The 20211-nt window shown below is 38.1% G+C and overlaps 1 protein-coding gene across 46 annotated transcripts in view; it reads right to left on the reverse strand.

Moving 5' to 3' along the window:
• CEP112 (centrosomal protein 112) overlaps positions 1 to 20211 on the reverse strand; it is a 537142-nt gene that overhangs the window by 446878 nt on the left and 70053 nt on the right. For 17 of the 46 annotated variants that reach the window (XR_010581949.2, XM_074020166.1, XM_065531869.2 and 14 more), the window contains 2 exons: positions 9284 to 9331; positions 8956 to 9036 (listed from right to left, as the gene is read on the reverse strand). The exons of 12 other annotated variants lie outside the window; for them this stretch is intronic. Coding sequence is in view for 30 of the 34 variants with exons in the window: in XM_065531869.2 (XP_065387941.1) it covers positions 8956 to 9036; positions 9284 to 9331 (129 nt within the window). In the remaining 4 variants the exon portion in view is untranslated. Of the gene's footprint in view, positions 1 to 8955; positions 9037 to 9283; positions 9332 to 14849; positions 14976 to 20211 lie in introns of those variants that run through there. 17 more of the 46 variants (XR_012426034.1, XR_012426035.1, XM_074020165.1 and 14 more) reach the window with 3 other exon arrangements.

Below are 20211 nucleotides of genomic sequence, written 5' to 3' on the forward strand. Positions count from 1 at the left end.
ATATGGAACTATGAGTCCATTAAACCTCTTTTTCATTATAAATTACCTGGTCTTGGGTATGTCTTTATTAGCAGCATGAGAATGGACTAATACAATGACACAGATGAACTCTACAATCTGTACAACATTGGTATCAATTAATTATCTCCAGACTTACTGGATCCTTTAATATAAGTATTTCAAACTCCTAAATTTTTATTTTATACCATTAAGAACTGACTAATGAGGTCAGGCGTGGTGACTCATGCCTGTAATCCTAGCACTTGGGGAGGCCAAGGCAGGCGAATTGCCTGAGCTCAGGAGTTTGAAACCAGCCTGGGCAACACAGTGAAAATCCATCTCTACTAAAAATACAAAAAAAAAGCAGGGCGTGGCAGCGAGCAGCTGTAATCCCAGCTACTCAGGAGTCTAAGGGAGGAGAATTGCTTGAACCTGGGAGGCGGAGGTTGCAGCGAGCCGAGATCGCGCCACTGCACTCCACACTCCAGCCTGGGCGACTGAGCGAGACTCCATCCCCAAAAACAAAACAAAACAAAAAAAAGAACTGACCAATAAAGATTATTATCAGTATTTACAGCAAAACCTCTGAAAGAGATCTAATATTTAAATAGAAAAATAAAATTTTTAAGTAGACCAAAAAAAGAGGTATTTTTTGTTATGTTGGAAGGTGAAAGGCTTTTCTAAGCATAATACAAAAACCAGAAGCCTAGAGAAAAGGCGGACAGATGCAACTATTTAAAAGAAAACTTCTCATGCAAATCAAAACTACCATGAGATATCATTTCAGTCCAGTCAAAATGCCTTTTATCCAAAAGATAAGTAATAACAAATGCTGGCAATGATGTGGAAAAGAGAACCCTTGCACACTGGGTTGGTGGGAATGTAAATTAATACAACCACAATGAAAAACAGTTTGGCCGTTCCTCAAAAGAAAATAAAAATAGAACTACCAATCCACCAATCCCACTCCAAGGTATATACTCTAAAAAAAGAAAATCAGTATATTGAAGAGATATTTGCACTCCCATGTTTATTGCAGCACTAATAACAATAGTGAAGATTTAGAAGCAAGCTAAGTATCCATCAGCAGATGAATGGATAAGGAAAATGTGGTACACATACACAATGGAGTACTACTCAGCCATTACAAAGAATGAGATATTGTCATTTGCAACAACGTGGATAGAACTGGAAGTCATTATATTCAGTGAAATAAGCCAAACACAGAAACACAAACTTCCTATGTTCTCATTTATTTGTGGAAGCTAAAAATTAAAAACAATTGAACTCATGGAGGTAGAGAATAGAATGATGGTTATTAAGGGCTGGGAAGCATGGTGGGAAGGTAGCGGGGGAGTTGGGATGGTTAATGGATATAAAAAGTAGAAAGAATGAAGAAAACCTATAATTTGCTGGAACAATAAGGTGACTATAGTCAAAAAATAATTTAATTGTACATTTTAAAATAACTAAACGAGTACAGATTGTTTGTAACACAAAGGATAAATGCCTCAGATGATGGATACCCCGTTTATCCTGATGTGATTATTATGCATCGCAGGCCTGTATCAAAATATCTCATGTAACCCACAAATATATACACCTACTATGTACTCACAAAAATTCAAAATTAATTTTAAAAAGTTAAAAATAGAAGAAACCTTCTCTACACTAAAAAGTAGCACAAATCAAAAGACATTTACAGAGAAAAATACTTGAAAGACATATAAAAAAGAAGTGATACTGCCGGGCGCGGTGGCTCACGCCTGTAATCCCAGCACTTTGGGAGGCCGAGACGGGCGGATCACAAGGTCAGGAGATCGAGACCATCCTGGCTAACACGGTGAAACCCCGTCTCTACTAAAAGTACAAAAAAAACTAGCCGGGCGAGGTGGCGGGCGCCTGTAGTCCCAGCTACTCGGGAGGCTGAGGTTGGAGAATGGCGTAAACCCAGGAGGCGGAGCTTGTAGTGAGCCGAGTTCGCGCCACTGCACTCCAGCCTGGGTGACAGAGCAAAGACTCCGTCTCAAAAAAAAAAAAAAAAAAAAAAAAAGAAGTGATACTTTAACATGCAAATTGCTCCAGCATTGATAACAAAATGGAAAAAGAGACTCTCTATACCATTAATGTTTACTTAAATAGACATAACCCTTTTCAACAGTTCTATTGAAATATAATTTATATATCATAAAATTCAAACATTTAAACAATACAAATCAAAGGTTTTTAATATATCAGAGAGTTATACAACCATTAGCACAATCTAATTTTAGAACATTTTAATCACCCTGAAAAGAAACTCTATATCCACTAGCCAACACTCCATGCACTCCCATGCCTGCAGCCCTACGCAGACATAACCTTATTTTAAGGACAACTTGTCAATGTCAATCTAAAATGTAAATGTGCCACCCTGTGACTGAGCTATTCCATTTCACATAATTTATTCTGCAAGAAAAGATACATAATACACAAAGATATGGACAGGGGTATTCTTGAAATACCATTTGTTATAGAAAAATACTCTAAACGGCCTATATGCATCAATAGCTTAATAAAATGTGACATATCAGTAAAATAAAATTTATGCAATTATGAATAACAATGGGGTGATATTTCTGATATGGAAAAAAATCATCAGAATATATATGTCAGTCAAAAAGCAATGAAATAGGCCAGGCACGGTGGCTCACGCCTATAATCCCAACACTTTGGGAGGCCTAGGCAGGCGGATCATAAGGTCAGGAGCTTGAGACCAGCCTGAGCAACATGGTGAAACCGTGTCTCTACTAAAAATACAAAAAATAGCCGGGCATGGTGGCGCACACCTGTAATCCCAGCTACTCAGGAGGCTGAGGAAGGAGAATCACTTGAATCTGGGAGGCGGAGGTTACAGTGAGCTGAAATTATGCCACTGTACTTCAGCCTGGGTGACAGAGCAAGACTCAGTCTCAAAAAAAAGCAATGAAATGGTCTATATGTAGTATATGATCTAATTTTACTTAAGAATGAAGTAATCCTAAGAATTTTAAAGAGAATACACATTAAATTTTCAGCAATAATTATCTCTGAAGAATGAGTTGAGAAAGTGATGATTAAATACTTGAGAGCTAATATTTAATTTTAAATAAAGTTGACTCACTTAAAAGAATACTATTTATGGTTTTAAAAATATTACCCAGCAACAATAAAGACATTTTTAGATGAGAACATGCACAAGAGTTATTTTATAGGGACATGTAAGGCTCTAACAAACTTCAAAACAGAAGAGCATTCATCCTCATACCGACAATTGAATGTTGAATAAAAGGGATTTAAACAAGTAGACATAGGATTTTATATTTTTTTTGAGACGGAGTCTCGCTCTGTCACCCAGGCTAGAGTGCAGTGGAGCAATCTCGGCTCACTGCAAGCTCCGCCTCCCAGGTTCACGCCATTCTCCTGCCTCAGCTTCCTGAGTAGCTGGGACTACAGGTACCCGCCACCAAGCCCGAGTAATTTTTTGTGTTTTTTTAGTAGAGACGGGGTTTCACCATGTTAGCCAGGATGGTCTCGATTTCCGGACCTGGTGAGCCGCCCGCCTCGGCCTCCTAAAGTGCTGGGATTACAGGCGTGAACCACCATGCCTGGCCATACCAATTTTCTAAAGAAAAACATATGTTTATAGAACACATAGAGAAAAGAAGAAAAAAACATAGAATATATTACCAGTATTTTTTATTTCTAGGTGTTGATTCTATAGGTGATTTTATTTCCCTCCTTACATATGTCTCTATTTCCCAAAGTGTCTTTAATAAAAATCTATATACTTTCTTTTATAATCAGACATGCTAATTTAAAAGATAGATGAAACTAACATAGTTTTTACACAGGGGCAAATCAGCAGATACTTTTAAATATTGTACAATGGAGAAAAATATGATAAAAAAATCTTCATCAAAATAAGTCAGAAACAATTATGTAATTGCACAAAGGATTATTTTAGAAAAATGTACAGTGAATATATTTTAATATATGGAATAAGTTTATGATTAAATGCAAACTTCTCAATGATGCCTCAAATATTTTAATACTATGCCCAAAAGAAAAACAAAAACATAAGGATTTCGAAAAATAAAGTCAAACACATTTAAAAATGAATTTCTGATGCAATGCATGATAGCTTCAAATGTTTTTTCTTTGAAAACATATGTGGGTGGCATTGGTATGCTGACTCCTGCCCCAAGTTGTCATCAACAAAATTTTCAAGTGACCACTTCCTTTCAGTTCGTTTAATTATTTTATGGTAAGCAGCCTCAATAGTAAGAATTAATACAAAATATAATTAAAAGGAAAAATAGTTGGGAATGACCAAAATGATTTTTATAATTAATGAATGACAATTTTTAGAAAAAGAAATTCAAAACAAGAGCTCAAAGGAAGGTATGTCTGAGTATAAGAAATATTACTCCCAAATTTGCTTTTTAAAATGTCATTTGCTTTTATTACAACAGTTTTTTTAACACCAAGATTACACATGAAAGAAAACCCTGAGTCTGATGTCAGCAAGATGGCAGACTAGGACTTTCAAGCCCTTGTCCCTCCACAGAAAAATCAATTTGAACACAAACATGCACAAAAATACCTTCATAAGAGCTAAGCAAACAAGGTGAAATATAGCACAAAATAGGAAAAGACATAACACAGAATGTAGAAAGGACAGTTTTACTCTGCAGTCCAAGGCTGCAGATTTTAAAATACTCACATCACCCCTCCCCCAACTCCAGACAGTAAAGCCTGGAGAGACCCTCCACTTGGGAGGAGGAAAGAAAGGTGAGCACTAGACTTAACTCAGACCCCAATGCCAGGTCAGTCCCAGTAAAACGCAGGACCAGGCAGGACTCATCAGCCCTAGACTCCCAGCCAGTACCCCAGGACTGACCCTGCAAATCCACCCTGGTACAAGGAAAATCTCACAGCCCCAGGTTCCAGACTGGCCCAGTAGATTTAGTCCCTGGGTCCACCCCACACCATGCTGATCCCAGCAGCCACAGCATCCAAACCAACCCTAGTGCTAGACTGACCCCAGCAGCCTAAGCTTCAGCTCCACCCCAGAGCCAGACCAGCCCCTACAGACTAAGGTTCCTGGCTAGCCTTTGTAGCCCCAGGCTCCAGGTCAGCTCCCAAGACCCAAGACTCCACGCCAGTACCCACAGACTGAACCTCTAGGCCTAACTTGGCACAATGCAAGATCCCACAGTCCCAGGTTCCAAAGCCAGCCCAGCAGACTCAGTCTCTGGACTCACCACATTGCCAGGCAGGCCCAGTGACCTTGTGCTCCAGACTATTCACAGCACAACGCTGGCCCCGACAACTTCAGGTTTCAGGCCTACCCAGGAACCAGGCGAGCCCCCAGAATCCCTAGTCATCAGGCCAGCATCCACAGACTCAGCCTCCATGCTGGCCCATGTGAATATAGGTTCCAGACATACCCAATGACAGGCCAGCCCATCTGGCCCCAGGCTCCAAGCATAACCCAGGATTCAGAGCCAGGTCAGCCAACACAATCCCATGCTTTAGACCCACCCAACCTCCCAGTCAACACCTCTGGCCCAGATCCCAGGCTGGCCGCTGGGGCCCCAGTATCCATATTAACCCCTGTGGTCCCACATTCCAGGGGACTCAGGGTCCAGGCCTGACTAACAGACCCAGGGTCCAGGCTCATCCCAATAAACTCTGGTGCCAAGCCAGCCCTCAGAAACTAAGATTCCAGGTCCATCCCTACAGAATCATGACCCAGGCCCACCCCTGCACACTCAGGCCCCAGGTCTGTCCCAGTGAACCAAAGAACCAGGCCCATCCCAGAACCTGTCTGGCCCCTGCAGATTCTGGCTTAAACCCACCCTAGAACCAGGTCAGCTCTTGTGGATCCAGGTTTCAGGCTAGCCCTAGTGGATACAGATTTCAGGCTTACCATGCAAACCCAGACTCCAAGCTCACTCCCATGGACCAAAACAACACATCTACCCAGTGGATCCAGGCTCCAAGCTCAAACATGAGGACCAAGATACCAGGCCCACCTACTTTCTGACTCTGCCTGAGGATTGTAGGAGAGAGCCTACCAATAGGCCAAACAGCCTGCCCAGAATCTCTGGACAGGCTGAATAGTGACTGGCTTTCTCAAATGAAGCCAGTCTACAAAGACTATAGTAATTTTCTACTTCTTCAAATGTGCAGACACCAACATAAAGCAACAAGCAACATAAAAAAAAAAGGAGACATACCCCAGCAAAAGAAAATAATCTCCCAATAGCTGACCCCAAAGAAATGAATATAAACTGCCTGACAAATAATTCACACTAATGGTTTTAAGGAAGCTCAGTAGCTTCAAGAAAATACAGAGAAATAATTTAATGAAATCAGAAAAACAGTAAGTGTACAAAATGAGAAATTTAACAGAGAAATTTTTTTAAAAATCAAATTCTGGAGCTGAAAAATGAATGAAAAGAAAAATATAACAGAAAGCATTCACAACCAAATTGATCAAGCAAAACAAAAAAATTCTGTAAACTCAAATATACAGGTTATTAGAAAATACGCAGTCAGAGAAGAAAAACGAAGAAGACTAGAAAGGAATGAAGAAAGTTTACGGGACATATGGGATAGGATCAAAAGAACAAATATTCAAGTCATAGGAGCTAAAGAAGAAAAAAAGAGACAAAGGTGTAGAAAGTTTATTTAAAGAAATAATAGCTAAAAACTTTCCAAATTGAGGGAAAGATATATATATCCTGGTACAAAAAGGTCAAAAGTCTCCAATCAGATTTAATTCAAGCAAGACTATACCAAGGCATGTTACAATCAAACTGTCAAATATAAAGAACAAATGGAGGATTCTGAAAATATCAAGAGAAAAGCAAGTTATATACAAGAGACTTCCAATAAGACTAGCAGTGGATTTCATGGAGGAAATCTTACAGGCCAGAAAAGAGTAAGATGACATATTCCAAGTACTGAAAGACAATAACTGCCAACCAAGAATATTGTGAGTGGCAAAGCAGTCTTTGAGAAATAAAGAAAAGATAAAAATGTACCAAGACACAAAAAAGCCTTAGGGAGTTCATGACCACTAGACTTGTCTTACAAAAATGCTCAAGTGAAATCTTGATGCTTAAAGAAGAAGACACTAATGAATAACAAAAAAATACGTATAAAAGGATAAAACTCACCAGTAACAGTAAGTAAACAGTCAAATACAGAATACTCTAATAATATAATGTTGTGGAAATGACTTATATCTTTAGTATGAAGATAATATATTGTTTAAATATCGTAGCCACAATAATTTCTTTCTATACAATATAAAAAGATGTAAACAATCAACAGAGTAAAAAGACAGCCTACACAATGAGAAAAATATTTGCAAGCCCTATATTGAATAAGGGGTTAATATCCAAAATATGTATGGAACTCAAACAACTCAATGGTAAGAACACTAATAACCTGATTTTAAAATGGGCAAAGGATCTGAAGAGACATTTCTCAAAAGAAGACATGCAAATAGCCACCAGATATATGAAAAACTGCCCAACATTCCTAATCATCAGAGAAATGCTGATTAAAACAATATTGAGATATCATGTCACACCTATTAGAAGGGCTATCAACAAAAACAGCCAGACCAGCCCCTACAGACTAAGGTTCCTAGCTAGGAATTGGATATTGGCGCCCCAGCAGCCCAAAAAGAAAAAAGATCAGTATTAGAGGGGATGTGGAGAAAAGAGAACCCTTGCCCAGTGTTAGCAGTAATGTAAATCAGTGCAGCTATTATAGAAAAACAACATGAAGGTTCCTTGAAAAATTAAAAATAGAAATATATGATCCAGCAATCTCACTATTAGGCATAAATCCAAAGAAAATGAAATCGGTATATTGAAGAGCTATCTGCATCCCAATGTTCATTGCAGCAATAGCCAAGATATAGAATCAATATAAAGTGTCCATCAACAAATAAATGAAGAAAATGTGATATATACACACACACATACACACACGTACACAATGAAATGTTATTCAGTTTTCAAAAAGAAGGAAATCTTTTCATTTAGTACAACATGGATGAACCTAGAGAACACTATGTTAAGTGAAATAAGCCAGGCACAGAAAGGCAAATACCACATGATCTCACTTATATGTGGATTCCAAAAAATGTGAACTCACAAAAGTAGAAAAATGGTGGTTATGAGGCCAGGTGACAAGCAGTGGAGTTGGGAGATACTGGTCAAAGGATACAAAATTTAAGTCAGATGAGAGAGATCAGTTCTAGAGATCTATTGTACAGCATAGCAACTTTAGTTAATAACAATGGATTGTATTTCAAAAATCACTATGAGTACATTTTAAGTATTCTCATTACAAAAAAAATGATAAGTCTGTGAGGTAATTCATGTATCAAGCTCAATTTAGCCATTTGACAATGTGTACATATTTCAAAACATCACGTTGTACACATACAATTTTGTCCACGTGTGGTGGCTCATGCCTGTAATCCTAATGCTTTGAGAAGTCAAGGCAGGAGGATCGCTTGAGGCCAACAGCTCAAGACCAGCCTGGGAAAAACAGTAAGATCCCATCTCTACCAAAAAAAAATTTAATTAGCTGGACATGGTGGCACAGCTATAGTCCTGGCTACTCAGGAGGCTGAAATGGGAGGACTGCTTGATCCCAGTGAGCTCTGATCGTACCACTGCACTCCAGCCGGGCAAAAGAGAGACTCTATCTCTAGAAAAAAACAAAAAACAAAAGACAAAACAGAAAGACAAACCCTGCCTACCATGCATCACGTTTCATATTTGTTTCAAATGCAACCTCTTCCTAGAATATACCATTATTTTAACTAAAACCTGAAAACCTAGATTATATAAAATACTAAAACTATATTATCAGTTGGGTTTATCAGCAATATCTCACTCCTACCTCTTTCTCACGTATTCGAGAGAGAAAATGATCATCATGGAAACTGCTGGATTTTCTCAGGCTGAATTTTGGTGTCATCTGCTGAATGAACAGGAGTTATTTAATACGTTTTGAGATCTGGTTTATCCTTAATCCCAAAGAAAACTCCTAAATTGCCTGTGGCCCATACCAAAATAGTACTAACATTGCAGGAAAAAAACACTTCCAAGTGATAAAATTCAATTATCTTTCCTAATGTAGATCTGCATTATTTTCTATAAATAACTTGGTGATTAGTTTATTTTAAAATACCTGCCCCTAGAAAATGTCCAATGGATTTCTCACATACCAGAGAAACTGGGATAGGCTTCTGTCTCAGATATCGAGGATTTTCTATCTGAAAATTTAAAAATAAAACAAAATAAGGATTTATTAATTTTGGAGTTTTAATTATTATTTAATAAAATATAGAATTAAGTTGCCATATGAAACATTTTCTAGATTTCTTAATATTTAATTCATTTTTAGAATGGGTATTGTATGATACATTTTTAGTGGTTCCCTACAAATAAAATATAAAATATAAACTCCTTTGCATGCCAAAATGAACCTACATGATCCTCTCACTGCCTAACTGCCCACTCTCATCTTCCATTACCCTTCACCTCACATTTTATGCTCCCAGGATCCACAATGACTTATATTACCAGAACATGGCAGATGTTCTCATGCCTGTCCACCTCTGAATTTCTCTGCCCAGCCCTCCAAACCCTATAAGCACATACCTATTTGTTCTTAGAGTCTCAATTTAATCACTGCACTCCCAGACGTATTTGGTATATGAATTCTTAAACATACCTTTCCAATAGCAAAGAGAACACAAAATTCCTTTATGACTCTCCCTAAATCTCCCTTTCAGATTCATCTATCTCCACCATACCCCACATTCCCAGGACACCAGACAATTTGTTTTAACTTAAAAGCACTATACTGTCTCCCATGTCTGAGTTTTTGCAACCTGTAAGATCATTCCCCCAACTTCTACACATGGTTAACTTACTCAAGACTTACAGTTTAAAAATCATCTCCCCCAGGAAACTTAGTTCCTACCACTCCAGTAGTAACCCTGGATGCTGGTTCCCTTTTAAAATCTGGCATCTCCCTGTTTCGAAACAGTGTGGACTCTGAAAGCAGAGACCATGACTGCCCTGTTCACCACTCTATCCCTAACACCCAACTCAGCACCCAATGAATATTTCTTCGGAAAGAAGGAAGAAACACGAGGAGAGAAAGGAGTAACCTGTACCTGATTCCACCTTCTTATCAGCTCCTAAAGTAGGAGCTACTCCCATGCCCACTCTCTCATAGCCCTTATGTAATACTTTCAGTGTTTATCAGTATGTCTCCACATACTGTCTCCACATCTCTCTCTTTGAACAGAAGGAGTACAGGGATGGCGTCTTCTCAGTTCTGTATCTCTGGTACCTAGCACAATATCTCATGTATAGTAGCCTTTCAATAAAGTATTTATTGCATGAATATACTATATGATAAAGTAGACACACTGATAGTTATCTCTACTATTTCACTCACAAATAAAGTAATAATTAAAAATCATTACCATGAAAGTCTAATTTCTTCATATCACAAACCCACAAATTACTACATGGATAATCTCACAAAGTACATGAACACTAACCATCGCTTCAACCTAGGGTAGCGGTTCTTACCCTTGTTAAATTAAGATTAACCTAAAGCTGCCTCCTCACATATTTTTAATTCAGCCTAATTTCTCCATACATGGTGAACTGTAACCTAACTGGATGTGTAAACAGACTACAGCTTACTCTTGTGCCACTCACTGAGTTTTGGCCAAAGGCAATCAATTGTTCAAACCAGATTCAAATAAGGCAAAAGCAGAGCTGTAACCAATCCTGCTGTTTCTGCACCTCGCTTCCATTTTTTGTACGTCACTATCCTTCCTCTGTCCATAAATCTTCAATCATCCAGTAGTGCTGCAGCTTCTCTGAACCTATTATGATTCAGGGGCTGCCTGATCCATGAATCATTCTTTGCTCACTAAACTGTTCAGTTTAATTTCTTTAAGGTTTTTCTTTCAACATTCTGGAGTGTACTATGAGGATCAAATGATAAACATTTCAAATATAAATTACTGGATTCTACTTCTCCAAAATCGCATTGTGTTTTCAAAAAGCTCCCCAAATTGTTTATTATGGCTAATAATTCTTGAAAATGAACAATCCACACCCAATTTGACAATAAAGATAAGGGTGAATGAAGAATCAATTAATCAAAAAATATAGAAGTCATAACATAATAGAATGTAATCAAGTAAAACTTAAAAAGAGTATAGCAATAGACAGGATATAAAGTGTAATTATTTTAGCATCTAGATTAAAGGAAATACACAAAACAATTTTCCTTCATGTGAACGCCAGTTTCTAAAAGGTAACGGCAACTGTATGAATTTAAATGTCTCTCCCTATCCTTCAAAGACCCATACAGATTGATAAAGAGACCAAATAAAAATGCCCATCATCCATGACTACATCATAAAAAGGAGAAAGAGAATACAAATCCCTGGATTAACACGTAGGTGGCTAAATAAAGATACCAAATCAGCAGAATTAGATCCTGAGCCAAACCAGAGTGGTAGCACGGGGGAAAAAGAGAAAGTACCTCAGGGTCCTAGTAGTGGTGGAACTAAATATCATCAAACAATGACCTGTCAAAGAAGAGTGGCCTACCTTAAGCAGGCCACACAAAAAAACTTAATGGCTCAAAGTGCCAGAGATGGGCACAAAAGGAGGAGCTTGGAAACTACGAAGAAACCAGAAAGGCAGTTCTAGGAAGGAATCACTTCTGAGGTAGAGAGAAGCACCTTTGAAGGAAAGTTGTTCATGATAAATGGAAAGAAAAAAGCAGCTGAAGATAAGGGCCCTACAGAAACAAGACAGAATCAACGAATCAAAAGAAGACAAACCATGGCCGGGCTCTGTGGCTCTCGCCTATAATCCCAGCATTTCAGGAGGCCAAGGCAGGCAGATTACCTGAGGTCAGGAGTTCAAGATCAGCCTGGCCAACATGGTGAAACCCTGTCTCTACTAAAAATATAAAACTTAGCAGGGCGTAGTGGCAGGTGACTGTAATCTCAGCTATTCAGGAGGCTGAAGCAGGAGGATCTCTTGAACCCAGGAGGCGGAGGTTGTAGTGAGCTGAGATCATGCCACTGCACTCCAGCCTGGGTGACAAGAGCAAAACTCCATCTCAGAAAAAAAGAAGACAAGCCAGGCTAACAACCACAAAAGGCACCATTTGTTAAAGAAATTAAACTTCAGTGTAGCAGAGGAGGAAATAAAGTAATAAACTGTCACTATAGTTACCTTTTTTCTCTTGTACAACTCTTTTTTTTTAAGATTAACTAATTAATTAATTATTTTGAGACGGAGTCTCGCTCTGTCGCCCAGGCTGGAGTGCAGTGGTGTGATCTGGGCTTACTGCAAGCTCTGCCTCCCGGGTTTATACCATTCTCCTGCCTCAGCCTCCCAAGTAGCTGGGACTACAAGGGACTGCCACCAAGAAATAAAGTAAGCCACCCACTACCACTTCCCACACGGTCACTGGCTATTACTTGTTCAGAAAAATCTAATAGATAATCATGAACAGAAAAAGAATCCAATATCCATAAAAACTTACTATATAAAATAGAAAAATCAAAATCAAGACCTGCCAGCAGAAGAAAACACTTTTTAAAAAAGCTATAAATACAGGAAAACAGTAATACAGCCTTCCTTTTCATTCCCATGTCTCCCCACTCTCATACATCAGGGTTTTTGTGCAACCCACTTAAAGTAGGACACTCCCCTACATGTCAATACTTCATAATATTTTTGTTCCACCACCACTAGAACAACACATATTCAAATATAACTTTTAAATAACTTCAGGCATAAAAATACTACAAATCAAAATAAAGACAAAAATAGAAAGATCTTAAATAGGAGGTGACTAGATTCAGGAAAAAAAAATATGGAACAGTAACACAAAAATCATCCAAGAAATGAAGACTAAATTAAGAGTTGTACAAGAAGGAGGCTGGGCGCCGTGGCTCACGCCTGCAATCCCAGCACTTTGGGAGGCCGAGGCAGGCACACCACAAGGTCAGGAGAGCTAGACCATCCTGGTTAACACGGTGAAACCCTGTCTCTACTAAATATGCAAAAAAATTAGCCAGGCGTGGTGGGGGGCCCCTGTAGTCCCAGCTACTCAGGAGGCTGAGGCAGGAGAATGGCGTGAACCCGGGAGGCGGAGCTTGCAGTGAGCCGAGATCGCGCCACTGCACTCCAGCCTGGGCGACAGAGCGAGACTCTATCTCAAAAAAAAAAAAAAATTCAAAAATTCCACAACCATTCATGATTTTTTTAAATATCCTGACAAAATAGAGACATTCTTAATTTGATAAATGGAACTTACTTGGAACTTACCAAAAAAACTGTAAGTAAGAAAAAAACTACAAGTATGAAAAACCGGCCAGGCACAGTGGCTCATTGCCAGGCTGGAATGCAGTGGCGCAATCTCTGCTCACTGCAACCTCCGCCTCCCAGGTTTAGGTGATTCTCCTGCTCAGCCTCCCAAAGTATTGGGATTACAGGTGTGAGCCACTGCGCCTGGCTAATGGGTACAAAAATATAGTTAGAATGAATAAGATCTAGTATTTGATAGCACGATAGAGTGATACAGTCAAGAGTAATTTATTGAACATTTTTAAATAACTGTAAGAGTGTAATTGGATTGTTTGTAACACAAATAAAGGATCAATGTTTGAGATGACAGATATCCCATTTATCCTGATGTCATTATTATGTATCATATGCCTGTTATCAAAATATCTCATTTACCTCATAAATATACATACCTACTATGCTCCCATACAAATTTAAATTTTTTTTTACATTAAAAAAAATCAACTCCATTTCTGAAATGAGTAAAAATCATCTAGGAGAAGAGTTTACAAAGATATAATTTCTAATATACTGCACAATTCTAGATAAACTGACAAAATGATACCCTAGACCTTTATAGAGCAAATAAGCTTTATCAAAAGATTAGGGCTAAAGACTGAAAAGAAAATAGACAGTAGAATCCATTTTGGACAGTCTCAATGTTGCAAAAAATGTCAGTTCTTAAGTTGATCTAGCAATTAAATGTGATCCAAACCAGAATTCCAACAGGGTTTTTGTAAAACTTATAATGACCTCATAAAATGTATATAAACAAAAATGGGGCAAAAGTAGCCAAGACATGCCTGATGAAAAAAATCAAGGTGGGGCAATTGGCAATTTATAAAGATATAATTAAACCGTCCAGGCATGGTGGCTCACGCCTGTAATCCCAGCACTTTGGGAGGCCGAGGTGGGCAGATCATGAGGTCAGGAGATCGAGACCATCTGGCTAACACAGTGAAATCCCATCTCTATTAAAAATACAAAAAATTAGCCAGGCATGGTTGCATACGACTGTAGTCCCAGCCACTCGGGAGGCTGAGCTGGGCGGATCATCTGAGGTCAGGAGATCGAGACCAGACCGGCTAACATGGTAAAACCCTGTTTCTCCTAAAAACACAAAAAATTAGCCAGGCATGGTGATAAAAAAGAACGAGATCATTTCTTTTGCAAGAACATGAATGGAGCTAGAGGCTATTATACTTAGCAAACTATTAAAAACACAAGAACAGAAAACCAAATACTGTACACCCTCACTTATAAGTGGGAGCTAAATGACAAGAACATATGAACACTAAGAAAGAAAAAATGGACACTGGGGTCTACTTGAGAGGGGAGGGTGGGATGAGGGAGAGGAGAGAAAAGGGAACTACTGGGTACTGGGCATAATACCTGGGTGATGACATGTGTTTTCCTATGTAGCAAACCTTCACATGTACCCTCAAACCTAAAATAAAGTTTTAAAAAAGCATCAATAAGAGAGAAACTAATAAACTTGACCATTTTAAGAACCTCTCCAAAAAATATATCATCAAGAAAATAATAAAAACAAGTCATAAACTGAGAGATGTTTGCACAAATGATTAGTCTCCAAAACATGTAAACAAGGCCTTTAAAAACCAGTGAAAAGGCCGGGTGCAATGGCTCATGCCTGTAATCCCAGCACTTTGGGAGGCCAAGGTGGGCGGATCACCTGACGTCAGGAGCTCGAGACCAGCCTGGCCAACATGGTGAAACCCCGTCTCTACTAAAAATACAAAAATTAGCTGGGTGTGGTGGCAGGCACCTGTAGTCCCAGCTACTGGGGAGGCTTAGGCAGGAGAATCGCTTGAACCTGGGAGGTGGAGGCTGCAGTGAGCCGAGATCACGCCATTGCATTCCAGCCTGGGGGACAAGAGTGAGACTTCGTCTCAAAAAAAAAAAAAAAAAAATTCAGTGAAAAAACGATGTCAACAGACTTGAAAAAAATGAGGAAAAAAACTTGGGGCACATTTCACTGATGAGGAATTATGAATGGCTCATAAACATATAAAATATGGTCAATATACTTACAAATATAAAAAATATAAAGTAATATCACAATGAGGTGATATTTTACAATTTTATAGATTGGCATAAATTAAAAATTTACAATAAAAATGTTCAAGATGTGAAACACTACTAGTGGGGTATATGAATTGGTACTTTTACTCTGGGAAACAATCATTAAGATAATAATACAATCTACCTCAACATGGTACCAGAGAAATGCACATATTCTTCAATAAATAACACAGTACCAGCCGGGTGTGGTAGCTCACGCCTGTAATCTCAGCACTTTGGGAGGCCAAGGCAGGTGGATCACTAGAGGTCAGGAGTTCAAGACCAGCCTGGCCAACATGGCAAAACCCTGTCTCTACTAAAAATTTTTTAAAAATCAGCAGAGCATGGTGGTGTGCACACCTGTAATCCTAACTACTTCAGAGGCTGAGGCAGGAGAATCACTTGAACCCAAGAAGCAGAGGTTTCAGTGAGCCGAGATCGTACCATTGCACTCCAGCCTGGGCGCCAGAGTGAAACTCCATCTCATAATCCCAGCTACTCTGGAGGCTGAGGCAGGAGACTCACTTGAACCTGGGAGGTAGAGGTTGCAGTGAGCTGAGATCGCACCATTGCACTCCACCCTGGGCAACAAGAGCCAAATTCTGTCTCAAAGAAAAAGTAAATAAATAAAATAAAATAAAAATAAGTAGCACAGTGCCATATACACCCTGCAACTTGAAAAATAGAAGCAGCAAATTTCCAGCAGGAAGCAAAGTACAGGCAATTAAATATGTACCAGCTGAAGGTGTATATATATGTATATGTATATATATACACATATACTAGGTAATAATTCTTTATTTTTGGAATGTTGCAGGGTTTTGTATAAAGCAGCATAGAAAGTAAGTTCTTCAAAGATACATGCAATTCTGCAGATATACAAAACCCTAATTCATGAAGCAGAATCAAATATAAAGGAAAAAATAAAGAGGAAACAGGAACTTTCAAAGATGCTCAAGCTCTAATTAAGTTTAAAATTTAAAACCAAAAGCCAAGAAAACCATCTGTGATTTATTTTTATTCAGCTCTACATTTACAAGCAGGGTACAAAATATTGGTTCAGCTAATTACAATGTAGCATTTCAACTATGCAGAAGTAACTCCTATTTCATCCTCTTCATCTTTAAAAGCCATTAAATAAAGAAGCTAAAGACTCATTCTAGCATCATAAATTTCCTTTCTCAAGTTGACAAATAAATAGAAAACATCTATTCTGATTTTTTAAAGCAACAATAAACACTGTAAACAACAGTGAATTATATTGTTATTCATTTACAATACACTGGGTTTATCTCATAACCAATTTTAATATGCAATGGAAATTATTCACAGTAAAGCATGTTCTTGAGTCTATTTGGGGGAAATAAGCAATCTATTTTCTGATTTTGTAACAGCAGCCAGATGTGCTTTGAAGTTCAATGTTCCCACTTTGTAATCCACAAGTAACATGGAACTTGAAGCAATCTGTAAACAGTCTTAACATTTACCTTTTTTATGCTCTTTTAGAAAAGTTCTTGTTCTCTCATACTACCTCAAAAAAAGAATACCACAATAAATGTCCAAAATGGAAAATAAAAAGGACTTAAATGAAACACTGAAGTCAAAGAAAATATTGTATAGAAAGCAAAGCTGAAAATAATTAAGTTCCAATGGCACGAATAAATAACATGTCTGCACATTTCTTGCTTAACAGGCAAATAGAATCACAATAATAAAATATGTAATAACTTAGGCTAGACATGAAAACAGACATCTGAATACTTTTTAATGAAAACTGGCTTTTGACATTTTATTTTGTTTATTTTTGTAGCAGATTTGTTTGTTGGTTGTTAGGGTTTTCTGTCCACTTGTTTTTTAAAATTACTTGGCATTTGGTCAAACTGACATAAGCAAAGAACCTCTTATAAAGTAATGGTTATCAAATAGAGAAGTTTTACATTTCCAGAAAACTTAAAAGGCACTTTATCTGATATGCTATCTTAGAGAGAAGGACATTGTCAAGCAATATATTACCAGCAACACAACTAAAATAAATGTTTTTAAATCATAGCATCAGTCAGAAGTGACAAAACTCTCTCCATAGAACAAAATAAATTCACTCTTCAACACCGAATTGAATATGCTCCAAAATTATGTTCTTAAGTCAGTATTTTAGAACTTTAAAACCATTTTCCACAGAAAATTTATAATACTATATTCCAAAAAGGATTCTCATGCAGAACAGAGAAAAAGCTCTTATATAGGAATAGGAAAAAAGGCAGACACCAGGGAAACTGACAAAGCTTTCAGTAAACACATTACTCTGAGAGGCTATCCAAATTGACAATAAACATATTAAGTGCACCTAACTTTATTAGTCATCAGGAAAACACATAATAAAACCACACAATACATTGTCACTAACTACTCTCAAGAATGGTCACTTTTTTTAATTACAAAAAAAAAAGAAAATTACCTGGACAGGCACGGTGGCTCATGCCTGTAATCCAACACTTTAGGAGGCCAAGGCAGATGGATCATCTGAGATCAGGAGTTCGAGACCAGCCTGGCCAACATGGCAAAACCCTGTCTCTACTAAAAGTATAAAAATTAGCTGGGCATGGTGGCGGACACCTATAATCCTAGCTACTCAGGAAGCTGAAGTAGGAGAATCACTTAAACCTGGGAGGCAGAGGCTGCAGTGAGCCGAGATCACGCCACTGCACTCCAGCTGGGGTAACAGAAATGTGAGAAGCCTGGCCATTGTATTCAGTGTGGCCTTCATTTTGGGGCTAATGTGACAGCTGCCCTCAACAAGCCCCGAAATGAAGGTTAAAGCAGGTCTCAATCAGCCCCAAAATGAAGGCCACACTGAGTACAATGGCCAGGCTTCCCACATTTCTTGCAGAAGAACAGAGGAAGAAAATTTTGACCCAGCAGAGGGTTAGAAAAAAATTGACCCAGCTACAAGACAAGGGAAGGGTAAGTAATGAAAAAAGTATTTACCAACTTTTCCTCGAAATTTGTAATGTTCCTTACACACCGATTCATTTTATATATCAGCAGATACAGTGCTTACCTATAATTGTGAGAGCTCTGTATCTACCATTATGATCTCTTTTCAACAATTAACATTGTTTTTTTTGTCCTCTCTCGTTTCTAGATCACACTGAAGACACCATAAAGTTTTCTGTTTTATTGTTCTTTGCAAAGATCCAGCTTCTGTTGCATTGATTTGTTCTAATGCTTTGGGGGAAATTTTGATTGTTTCTTGTATGCTTTTTTTAAATTTTGGCTTGGTTTGTTTTTTTAATTGATTAAATTAAATACGGGATCTTTGATCCTCAGTTATCACTTTGGGCACATCACAGAACGCTTTGTCAAATTTTACCATTATTTATTTTAGTCTGCACTTGATTTTCATTACTGTTTTTACACAAAGCTATTCAGGAGTGTGTACTTCATTTTAAGCTTTCAGGTGAAAACATGGAAAGGGAACTATCCTTTTGATGTTACTGTCTAGCTTTATTTAAATGAACTCATTTAACTAGAATTTCTTTATGCCCCAATTGAATCAGTTTTATAACTATCCCATGACTATCTGAAGAGTCTATAAATCCATATCCCATTTTTTCAGTTGGTCTTTCTTCCGGAACCATACCTTGTATTCACTTTTAGAAACTGCCATACCATTTTAAAAATAATACATGAAGCACAGTAATTTCTCCAATCACCTTTTTTTTTAAATTAATTAATTTATTTTTTGAGATAGAGTCTTGCTCTGTTGCCAGGCTGGAAAGCAGTGGCACAATCTCGGCTCACTGCAGCCTCCGCCTCCTGGGTTCAAGCAATTCTCCTGCCTCAGCCTCCCAAGTAGCTGGAACTACAAGTACATGCCACCATCCCAGCTAATTTTTGTATTTTTAGTAGAGATGGGGTTTCACCATGTTGGCCAGAATGGTCTGGATCTCTTGACCTCATGATCCGCCCACCTCGACCTCCCAAAGTGCTGGGATTACAGGTGTGAGCCACCCCACCCAGCCTCAAAATTTTTTTTAGTTCTTTCAAAAAGATAACTCTAGGTGAATCATGGTTTTTAAAAGGAAACGTACTACATAGAAAAAGAGAAATTATTAGTCACTCTGATAGGCTTCAGCTCTTTTACCCATCGTTAGCTGTAGCTATAAATAGAATATATCCTTGCAGGTCAGGAGCACAAATAATTTCTTTCTTTTCCTTTAAAACAATAAATAAAACACAAGACAAAAAAAATAAAATGTTGCTCATGGCTGACTCCTCATGGAAAGAACAGAATATATTAACTTTTTTAATTTTTTAAATTTAAATTCACTCTATGGCTCTGTGAGCTTTGACAAAAGCGTACAGTGCTATAACTAGCAAAATACAATGAAAACAGTTCTGTTGGGGAAACACTCCAGGACATTGGTCTCTGCAAAGATTATTTGAGCAAGACCTCAAAAGCACAAGCAGCCAAAGCAAAAATGGACAGATGGGCCACATCAAGCTAAAAAGCTTCTGCACAGCAAAGGAAACAATGAACAAAGTGAAGAGACAACCCACAAAATGGAAGATATTTGCAAACTAAGCATCTGACATGGGATTAATGACAAAAATATATAAAGAGTTCACACAACTTAATAGGGGGGGGAAAAACCCTCATTTTTAAATGGGT

The sequence above is a fragment of the Macaca fascicularis genome, chromosome 16 (assembly GCF_037993035.2).
Source record: "Macaca fascicularis isolate 582-1 chromosome 16, T2T-MFA8v1.1".
NCBI lineage: Eukaryota > Metazoa > Chordata > Mammalia > Primates > Cercopithecidae > Macaca > Macaca fascicularis.